We start from the raw sequence: 10,989 nt of genomic DNA on the forward strand, positions 1-10,989 counted from the left end.
GGTCTGTGGTGGTTCTGGGGGGGTCTGTGAGATTTTTGGGGTCTGTGGGGATTTGGAGGGGGTCGGTGCTTTGTGGGGTTTTCCCTCTTTTTTCATTTCCATAACCAGCGAGGGTTTGGCGGTCCCTGCCGGCCGGTGGAGCTGCCAGCCCCAGCCCGGTGTTTGTGTTGCAGACAGAGAATGGGGTGTTGCTGCCCTCCCTGCAGTCTGCCCTGCCCTTCCTGGACCTGCACGGCACCCCCCGCCTGGAATTCCACCAGTCGGTTTTCGACGAGCTGAGGGAGAAGCTGCTGGAGAGGGTCTCGACCATCGCTTTGGAAGGGAAAGTCGAGGAGAGGTTGGTGGGGGGGAGCTGGGGATTTGGTGTGAAAATCGGTGAGGGAATCCTGCAGAGCAGGGTGGGACTCCTGGGGGATTCCAGTGGATTCATGATGAGCCACTTTGGTCCGTTGCTGTTACATTGTACTGAGTCTCTCACATGCTTTCAGATACAAGAAGCTGGAAGATCTCCTAGAAAAGAGCTTTTCCCTGGTCAAGATGCCTTCCATACAGCCCGTGGTGATGTGTGTCATGAAGCACTTGCCCAAGGTAACACCACTGTGCCTGTTGGCCTGCTCTGCTACATCTCTGGTGTGTGGATTCCCTTTGCCTCCTGGGCTGCATCTGCAAGTCTGTGGTTCAGTGTTAGGAGCTGACAGAAGATTTGCTGTTCTTGCACCTGGTAGCAACTTAGTAGACTTAATTCAGAAAGCAGGTCACATTTTCACAGTCAGATAAGACTGTTTAATTATTTGTTTGATACATGCAGCTTCCCAAAAATAGTCAGGTTCACTGATGAGTGACTGTTTCCACAGGTGATTTAAAAGCTGATGGAAAGTAGAAAATAAGATTTGAAGAATGCAACTAGAAGTAGGTGGGAGTGAGATTCAGGTCTGTGAAATAGAAACCTCTAGGAGTAGCCTCGTGCTTCAGGTCATTGATTTAAAACTGCTGCTCCAGCTTTTGTACATCACTGAGTTTTGAAGCATCACCCCAAATCTCAGCTTCAGAGGTTTAAAGGAACTCTTTTTTTTTTCCCCCTCTTTGAAAGAAATGAGGAGAAGCTTGGTGCCTGATTTGGTGGTTGAAGGCCAGTGTCTTGGGACTGGCTGGCAGCTGGAGGAGTGGGTGAGGGAAAAGGTGACTCTGTGGCTGTGCCTGCTGTTTGATGGTGTTGTGTGAGTGACCAGGCTGCCTGAGCTGGTGCTTGGGATGACTCCTGCAGCCAGTTACTCGTTACTTGGGCAGGCAGGTGGGTGCTCTGCACTTTGGTAACTGTTCCATTGCTCATAGGTCCCTGAGAAGAAGCTGAAGCTGGTGATGGCTGATAAAGACCTGTACAAAGCCTGTGCAGTGGAGGTGAAGCGCCAGATCTGGCAGGATAACCAGGCTCTCTTTGGGGATGAGGTTTCCCCCCTGCTGAAGCAGTACATCCTGGAGAAAGAAAATATTCTCTTCAGCAATGACATCTCTGTCCTGCACAATTTCTTCAGTCCATCTCCCAAAACAAGACGTCAAGGAGAGGTAAGGACAAGGGACACCCTTACCTATCTTTCAGGGTGGAACCCCTCAGCTTCCAGTCAACCTCAAGTAACAGAGTGTCTGTTTCACCCTCCTGACTTTGCTACCAAAGTTCTTTAGCTATATGAAGTGTTTGCAAGAAATACCAGGCCATTTTCCCTTACATATCTCGATGAAAGCAGCAAGAATTGTTTTAGTAGTTACTCAGTGCTGTATAATAATTGATCAATGTCCTAAGCTGTTTTTTTTTAAAAAAAAATTAACAAGGCCATTTTTTTTGCTTTATTGCTCAATCAGGCTTTAATACGCCTCAGCTGTTCTGCAGGCTGAACACCTTTCTCAGTTTGAATAGGTTCAATTTCTTTTATTGGAATTTTAGTTCTTTTTTTAGCAGGACATTTGTAAAAATGAAGAAGGCCATTGAAAGCTGTAGCTAAACTGGCATTCAGAGAAGCTGCTGTTTGAATGGAATTACATGAGGTGGCTGAGCTGCTCCAACACTTTGGCACAGAACAGGCAGGTGCTGCTCCTCCCCTCCTGGACCTCTGGTGATTACCAGACCCTTTCATGAGCTGATTCAGCTCAGTAGTTGCTCCAGAAACTCTCATAAACAAAACCAATGAGTAGTTTTCCAAGGCAGTGAGTTGGATCTGCTCAAAGAAGGGAACAGCTGGCTCCAGAGCCACTGTGAGGAGATAGGTTGGATCACAGGCAGGGCTGATGTAGGAGGAGCAGTGACACAGGCCTTGGGAGCAGTGGGTTTCTCCTCTTCTGAGTGACAGCAGGTCAGGGCACTGGTTCAGCTGGAATGTGTCACTTCAGGTCAGGAGGCTTGTGCTCCAAAAGGGAAATACCAGAGTTTCTGGAAGGGATTTGCTATTGGGAATGCTGATGAATTGTAGTGATAGAGCAGTATAATCCCAGAGTCTCAGACTGGTTTGGGTTGGAAGGACCTCAAAGATCATCCAGTTCCAACCCCCTGCACGGGCAGGGACACCTCCCACCAGCCCAGGCTGCTCCAAGCCCCATCCAACCTGCCCTTCAACACTGCCAGGGATGGGGCAGCCAACAGCTTCCCTGGGCAACCTGGGCCAGGGTCTCACCACCTTCAGAGTGAAGAATCATCTCCTGCTGTCTCACTTAAGTTTCCCTCTTCAAGTTTTAATCCCTTCCCCTTTTTCCTCTCCCTCCCTGCCCCTGTCCCAGGTCCCTCCCCAGCTTTCCTGGAGCCCCTTCAGGCACTGGAAGGTGCTCTAAGGTCTCCCTGGAGCCTTCTCTTCTCCAGGCTGAACACCCCAGCTCTCCCAGCCTGTCTCCAGAGCAGAACTGCTCCAGTCTAAGGCTTTAATTTCAGTGAGGGTGGCACATCTGTTACAGTGGGTGTTTGGCTTGGTCTGTTTTGCTTTCAGAAGCCCCTTCAGTGTAAACCCTCTGGTGCAGTTCATTTCAGGTTTACACAGCAGACTTGTGGTTTAACCCTGACCAGCACCACACACCTGCTTGCTTCCTCCTGCTTGGTGGGTTGTGGGGGAGAATTGGAAGGGTAAAAGAAAAAAACTCGTGGGTTGAGATAAAAACTCATCATTAAAAAGAAATGTAGAAAAAAAATTTGTAAGGGAAAAAAAACAACAAAGAGAGGAAAACAAAGCCCAAGAGCATCAAGAGATGTTGTCCCAGCTGTGCCCTCTCCCAGGTTTTTGTGCACCCTCAGTGGAGCTGCTGACAGAGGAGGTGAGGAGCAGAGAAGGCCTTGGGGCTGTGCAAGCCCTGCTCAGCAAGAACTAAAGCATCCCTGTCTTATCAGCACTGTTGTCAGCATGAGTCCAAAGCACAGCCCCAGACAAACTGCTGTGAAGAAATTTAACTCTATCCCAGCACAAGCCCTCCCTTTGTTCTCATGCCTGTAGGCTGAAAGTAGATAGATGTAAAGAATAAAGTGCCAAATAAAAATGAATTTTGTTTCTGTTCCAATAATTATAAATTATATTCAGCAGTAAATGTTTCTGCTTCTTATCCATCTCAAATCCACCTCAGCATGAGGAAGAACTTTCCTGTGAGGGTGACAGAGCCCTGGGACAGGCTGCCCAGAGAGGTTGTGGAGTCTCCTTCTCTGGAGCCTTTCCAGCCCTGTCTGGATGCCTTTCTGAGTGACCTGCCCTGGTTTTGGTCCTGCTCTGGCAGGGGGGTTGGACTCGATGATCTTTGGAGGTCCCTTCCAACCCCTGACACTCTGTGATTCTCTGAAATAGCTGAGCACCTTATTTTCCAAATGTTTCCATCTCCTTTTGCAAAAAAACCCTTTTCTTGACATTCTTTATTCTCACATTATGGTTATGAAAGACTTGGTGAACATCTCATGAACCAACTCTTGGCCACCTTGCGATAAGTAGCTCCTTTTCAGGAAGTTGGGCCAGTGCAGATGTTTCAACCTTGATAAATCATGTTAAAAAAAAAAAAAAAAAGAATTAATTTACATTTTTGTTACAAAGTAGCAGCATTTCTTGGTACTGAGAGCATGTTTTTTCCTCTGTGAGTGTAGGTGGTTCAGAAGCTGACCCAGATGATTGGGAAGAACGTGAAGCTCTATGACATGGTGCTGCAGTTCCTGAGGACCCTGTTCCTGAGGACCAGGAATGTCCACTACTGCACCCTGCGGGCAGAGCTCCTCATGTCCCTGCATGACCTGGAGATCAGTGAAATCTGCAACGTCGACCCCTGCCACAAGGTGTGAATCATGTGGGACAGAAGGGACTGGAGGGAGTCCAGAGGAGGCCACAGAGATGATCTGAGGGCAGAACCTGGGCCCATCCAAGCCATGAGCAGCCTCATCTTGTTTTTTGAAAGGGTGGGGGAAAAGCCCTTCATTTTAGGTCAGGTAAACTGTTTTGTTTAACTGTCTTTTTCCATGCTGATAACACAGCTCCCCAGCAGAAGCACCTCCACTGTCAGTATCCCCTCCTTAGGGGGTGCCAGTGGCGTTGCAATGGCTAAAATATCCCATAATATCATTGCTGAGTGATGCTGTTTCTGTGTAAGCCTCCCACTTGTGTGAATCCACATTGATCAGGTGTGTGGGCAGTGATGTATTAATTGCTGCTCTTAATTGCCAGGGAATGTCATTCCTGGGAGGGAGGAAGGGGCAGCAGGTTCATGTCCCTGGATATCTCTGCCCTTTGGGAGGTTTGTGTTTCTGGGCTCCTGTGCTTGTCACCAGCTTGTACTGTACCTAAGTGTATGGAAAGAACACACTGATTCATTGAGTCTCAGTCTGGTTTGGGTTGGAAGGGACTTCAAAGATCATGTAGATCCAACCCATGGACACCTCCCACCAGCCCAGGTTGCTCCAAGCCCCACCCAACCTGCCCTTCAACACTGCCAGGGATGGGGCAGCCACAGCTTCCCTGGGCAATCTGGGCCAGGCTCTCACCACCTCCCCTTTTTCCTCTCCCTCCCTGCCCTTGTCCCAAGTCCCTCCCCAGCTTTCCTGGAGCCCCTTCAGGCCCTGGAAGGTGCTCTAAGGTCTCCCTGGAGCCTTCTCTTCTCCAGGCTGAACACTCCCAACTCGGGATATTTGGAGATTATTCTTAGCCTGTTTTCTGTGACATAAATGTTTCTGCTGGTTTAAGGCTTTTCAAGGGTCCATCAAGCTTCTCCTCTTTGTTTCCTGCAGTTCACCTGGTGCCTGGACGCCTGCATTCGGGAGAAGTTTGTGGACAACAAGAGAGCTCGGGAGCTGCAGGGGTTTCTGGATGGGGTGAAGAAAGGACAAGAGCAGGTGTTGGGGTGAGGCACTTGGGCTGTTTGTTGAGAAACTGGGAATGGGTTCCTGGCAGTCAGGACATCTGCTGGGTGCTGTGGGTGCTCGTGGTCCCTAGAGCTGGAGCAGCTCTTCTGTGCAGTCACATCCTGCGCATTCCTGAGCTGCACTGGGGCATGGCCAGGCATGTTCTGGTGACATGGCTTGTACTGCTCAAGCTGCCCCCCTGGATGTCCCCTGTGGCCTAGTAACTGACTGTGGGAGGTCTCCTGCTTCATTTCAGTGCAGGAGACCTGTAGTAATTATTTTCACATAATGTGCAGTTTCAAGTCAAAGAAATAACATCGCTGGGTTTTTTACGAGGCAGGAGGAGGTTCCTCAGGTGGGCACCTGTAGGTAACAAGGGACAGAGATTCACACTTTATGTTATCAGTGTAAAAATATTGGTACAGTACCTGCCCTGTGTCTGCCTCTTCTGTTGAACTCAGCAGTGTGTATGTGTGTTTATTAAAACATAGTGTCCACAGGCATACACTGTTCTGATGTCACATCTGATAGTTCATGGAGTCATAGAATTGATGATCTCAGAGGTCTTTTCCAGCCTCAGTAGTTCTGTGACAGAACCAGGCTGGTTTGGGCTGGAAGGGACCTTAAAGATCATCCAGTCCCAACCCCCTGCATGAGCAGGGACACCTCCCACCAGCCCAGGCTGCTCCAAGCCCCATCCAACCTGCCCTTCAACACTGCCAGGGATGGGGCAGCCACAGCTTCCCTGGGCAACCTGGGCCAGGGTCTCAACACCCTCAGGATTAAATGTGGGATCACAGCTGAAACATCCCACTCTGGTGATGTGCACTGGTCCTGCAGCTGGATACAGAGCTGTACAAACAATATCTCATGTATTTGGTTTTTATTTCTTCTCAGGGACTTATCAATGATCTTATGTGATCCCTTTGCCATTAACACCTTAGCCTTGAGTACCATAAGGCACCTGCAAGACCTGGTTGGGCAGGACACCTTACCCAGGGTGAGTGTCACAGCTTCTATACCTCATCCAAACTACAGTCTTTATTACACAGCATTCATCAGCAGAGTACTGGCACTGTAGAAGTACAATTAATTCTCAAATGCATGTGTACATTGAAATAAGGGAAACATGATGCTGCCTGGCCACTTGTAGCACAGACATTAGAGCTCTTCAGGACAATGTTTGGAGGTGGGAATTTTGGAGCTCTCCAAATTGACAAGGAACCTTTTGCATGGCTTATTCTATCCTAACAGCTGTGCATATACAGAGCATGTGCCTTCTACTGGGTTGCCTGACAGCAGCACCTTTTTTTTCCCCTGCCACAGTAAGTGCAGTGAATTAATTGCCACTGGTCTGGTCTGCTGACCTGCAAGCAGTGTCTGCAGGAGTGCTGAAAGGAGGGGAGCCTACAGGTGTCTGAGCAGTGTGAGGCATTGGCTGGTTTTATCCCTGAGGTGGTGGTGTTGGATTGAGTAACTTTTGAGTAGTAACTTTTTGAGTAACCTCATGAGAATTTAAGACTGAAAATGGTTTTGGTTTCAGGGCACAAAATAAAAGAAATAACATTGTCAGTCTTCCACATGGTTTCTTCTGCTGAGAAGACTTGGCTTGTCCTGTCACACACTGTATTTCAGGGTACTCATTTGGCTAGAGAGACGTGTAGAAACAGTGTCATGATCAGAGCAGCTACCCACTTTTTGGCATATTCTAAAATGTTACAAGACCCCACAGACCCTCAGAGTTGTCTGTTACTTGATTCCCATTAGAAGAATCAGTTGTTTGTTAAATCAGATAACTGAATATCTCTAGAAATCTTTGATAAAGCTACTAATCCAGGAGAGCTTTGAGTGTAAACCACTACTCCCAGATAAATATCTCTCTGTGCAACTTGTGGAAGACCAAAATGGCTGTTTTTCTCCTTCCCTTAAAATTCAAGGAAAGCCCAGATCTGCTGCTGCTCCTCAGGATGCTGTCTTTGGGACAGGGGGCCTGGGACATGATTGACAGTCAAGTCTTCAAGGAACCAAAAATGGTGAGCTGTTGAGATGGTTGGGATTTAACGTGTTCATCTAAACAAATTCAGACTTGTTTATTGTTTCACTGTGTCCCTGATCCAATGTTCGTTCTGCAAACCTCTCCTTGTAGCTTTCTTATAAAAAGCATGTCAGTGGTCACAGAGCAGCAGCTCTAGTGGACATGTTGGAAGCTTCATTTACCTGCTTGTTTATTTACATGGATGCCTGGCCCTTAATGCTTTAAAAATGAAACTGTACCTCTGTTAAATTCTCACTGGTTGCTCTTTGCTCCTGGGAGCTTCTACACAACTGATGGATTGGTTATAAGATCTTGTTTGAGGAAAGTAGGATTTCAGAGGCTGGTCTGAAACTGGCAGCACTCAAGTTTTCATTGACATGAAAAGTGGTTTTCCCCTCCAGGTACCTGTTGGAACAATCCTGTGTGATGCCACATCCAGCTACAAGCTTTCCATGGTTTGGGAACACTTTGCTTGGTGTTTTAGGCAACCCTAATGTGATCTGGGAGCAGATGTGATCTGGAACACCTGCCTTATGAGGAAAGGCTAAGAGACCTAGAGCTTTCAGTCTAGTGAGGAGAAGACTGAGGGGGCATCTAATTCATGTCTATTAATACGTGAGGGCATCAAGAAGGCAGGACAAGCTCTTGTCACTTGTGTGCTGGGACAGGACAAGGGGCAATGGATTCAAACTGGAGCCCAGGAAGTTCCACCTCAAGATGAGGAAGAACTTCTTTGCTGTGAGGCTGACAGAGCCCTGGGACAGGCTGCCCAGAGAGGTTGTGGAGTCTCCTTCTCTGGAGCCTTTCCAGACCTGTCTGGGTGCCTTTCTGAGTGTCCTGCCCTAGTTTTGGTCCTGCTCTGGCAGGAGGGTTGAACTTGATGATCTTTGGAGGTCCCTTCCTATCCCTGACACTCTTTGTGATGTGTGCTCAGCTGGTGGCAGGAGGGTTCACCATGGTGTTGCACAGCAGGGCTGTTTCTGAAGAGAAATTTCCTGTTTCTGCTCTGAATGTAAAGCAGCAAATGTCTGCCTGGGGGCACATCTCGACTCTCCAAAATGTTTTACTGGCTGAAATGTCCAAATCAGTATTTAAAAACCTGTTCTACTTGTGATTGCCACAGCTGCAACCTCCCACTCAGTCACTGATACAGCACAGGTTGATGTGCCTTGTGTGAGGAGCTGCTCTTTATTGTTGCTTCTGATGGTATTTGATGCTATTCATGCATTGACCCCTGTCAGCTCAGGGAATGAACAAATTGATTTGGACTTGTTGATACACAAGCAGTTTGGGACCACCCCTAAGGTGCAGTGCTGGCAGCTGTGGTGGAAAAGACCTCACAGAAGAAATGCTGCTTGATGTCAAAAGAGAAAATTTGAGCAGAAGTATTTCTGTAGATGAGGTGAAGAACAGTTTTCTAAATTACCAGTGGAACATGAGTGGCTTATTGAAGAATTTTGACTGGAATGAGGTGTCTCAAAGCTTGTTTTCCTTAAGGGTAGGATGGGGCTCATTACCTCAATGTTGGTTACACTGCTCTGGCAGCATCTTGCGGCATGAACTGATTGATGAAGGGGTTCTTCTTTTCCCTCTGCTCTTCTATCCCTCCAAGGAAGCTGACTTGATCACCAAGTTCTTGCCTATGCTGATGTCCTTTGTTGTGGATGATCACACTTTCAACGTCGATCAGAAACTGCCCTCAGAGGAGAAGGGGCCAATTCCCTACCCCAGCACCATTCCTGAAGCTTTCACCAAGTATGTCACCTGCCTCACCTCCTGGGCACCTTTAGTCTTGTTACCAAAGCAAAACACCAAGGAGCCAGACAGAACTGTCAGGGAAAAAAAAAAGCTTTATGTGGTAAAATGGAGACTATCTTGGAGTAAGATGTAGTCCTGGTTAATCAAACATGGACTTCCCCTTTAGAACAGGTTTCCACCACAATTCCTCAAATACAATTTTTTGTAGTTAAATTTTATTTCTTGTAATGACAGATTGCAGATTAATATTTTTGGTATTATTGCTTTCAAATATGGTGCTTGTGTGGCTTTCCAAGCAGATACTTGATATATGTGGTGGGATTTGGGTGCAGCTGGGTGAGTGCCCATGCTTGGCTCTGAAACGTGCTGTTGCAAATTGCAGTGTTTGCATTTTTGTCACACAGACACTTGCTGTTGATAACCTATCTCTCCAGGGATGTCAAAAAGAGAAATCAAACTTGTGTGTGCTCTGTTGTGCTCACATCTTGCACTAATGTCCAGACTCTGCCAGACTCTGTACTGTATCCTGGTAGCTGTGATCTGCTCTGTGACAGTGTTGAAATTTGATCTTTGGGAAACTAAAACTAAACAGTCATGGACTTTATATCATCTTTGAGTGTCTGGGCTTCTTCTAAACCCCACTTTGAATAGCATTTCTGTCATTGCTACTATGATAAATGTTCACAATCAAACCCAACTGTTTGGTTGTGAGATAGTGCAGTGTTTGCTGAATGGTCAGTTTTTCTGGACTATGGTGGTGAACTCAGTCACTGAGCAGCTGCTCTTCAGGGGGTTTAAGGTTAGCCACTGCTGTAACTGCTTGACTGCTATCCAACAGTATTTAAACCTTCTTTAAAAAAAAGAAAATCTCTTTTAGCTTTATTCATTAAGAAACTTTGCTTCTACCGTAACAGATTCCTGCAGGAGAACAGAATAGCCTGTGAGATTGGGCTGTATTACATCCTTCACATCACCAAACAGAGGAACAAGAATGCCTTCCTTAGGCTGCTGCCAGCACTAGGTAAGGTTTTGTTTCATCTTCTGTTCTCTAGCTAGTTTGCCTTGTACTGGACACCTGGGAAGCAAGTAAACCAGGAGTGAAAGTGATTTCAGAGTCAAAATGTTCTGCTCTGGCTCTTCTGGTCACTTAGTTGTAAGGCCCTGCAGAAGTATTTGTTCTTGCCTGCAGTTTGGATACTTTTCTGCTGATCTGAATTTAGAGGCAGTGGCTGAAGGTCAGGAATTCCTTACATCAAAATATTGACAGTGGGATTAGCTGAGATCTGCTTGGAATGAATCTGAAAGACAAGCAGGTGACTTAATTCTGCTGCTCATAATAATTGCATGTGGCCAGAGATTCCTGGTGAGGTGAAAAACCCTGTAACAAAACAGGACTAAACACAGCCTTAAATTCTTCTCTGGGATTCCCTTCTGCACTGACTTCTCTGGGCTAAGGTGCAGGAGATCTCTGAAGCAATCTTAGGAATTGCAGCTCCTAGTAATGGTCTGCGGGGGTTCACTTCCCACTCCCTCACCCCAGCTCTGGTGTCCTTTGAAGCCTTTGAGCTGTCCAGTTACATGGGTGAGTTTTCCTCTGGTGAATGGTTTGTAGCTGCTCCCTATGGAATCTGAGGGGTGCAAGGAGGTGGATGTGGCCATGAACAGAGGGTGGTGGAGATGGGGACTTTGTAGCAAGCTGCTCTGGGACTTCAGCCTTGATGGAGACCTGGGCTTTCTGCATATTCTTCTCACCCCTCTGCTCCTAATCTTTTATGTGTGGAAGATCAAAGCCACCTGCCTGGGCTACCTGTTTTAAAAGCCACTAAGAAAAATCTCACTGCAGTTTTCAGCA

The 10,989-nt window shown here is 47.2% G+C and overlaps 1 protein-coding gene across 1 annotated transcript in view; it reads left to right on the forward strand.

Moving 5' to 3' along the window:
* Positions 1–10,989, forward strand: part of NELFB (negative elongation factor complex member B) — a 15,900-nt gene that overhangs the window by 2,292 nt on the left and 2,619 nt on the right. Inside the window, exons 2-10 of the mRNA XM_009994345.1 lie at positions 174–337; positions 489–588; positions 1,333–1,563; positions 4,100–4,285; positions 5,231–5,343; positions 6,242–6,344; positions 7,282–7,377; positions 8,992–9,134; positions 10,052–10,158. Of these exons, the coding sequence (XP_009992647.1) occupies positions 174–337; positions 489–588; positions 1,333–1,563; positions 4,100–4,285; positions 5,231–5,343; positions 6,242–6,344; positions 7,282–7,377; positions 8,992–9,134; positions 10,052–10,158 (1,243 nt within the window). The remainder of the gene's footprint in view (positions 1–173; positions 338–488; positions 589–1,332; positions 1,564–4,099; positions 4,286–5,230; positions 5,344–6,241; positions 6,345–7,281; positions 7,378–8,991; positions 9,135–10,051; positions 10,159–10,989) is intronic.

The sequence above is a fragment of the Chaetura pelagica genome, unplaced genomic scaffold (genome assembly GCF_000747805.2).
Source record: "Chaetura pelagica isolate M959 unplaced genomic scaffold, ChaPel_1.0 scaffold132, whole genome shotgun sequence".
Taxonomy (NCBI): Eukaryota; Metazoa; Chordata; class Aves; order Apodiformes; family Apodidae; genus Chaetura; species Chaetura pelagica.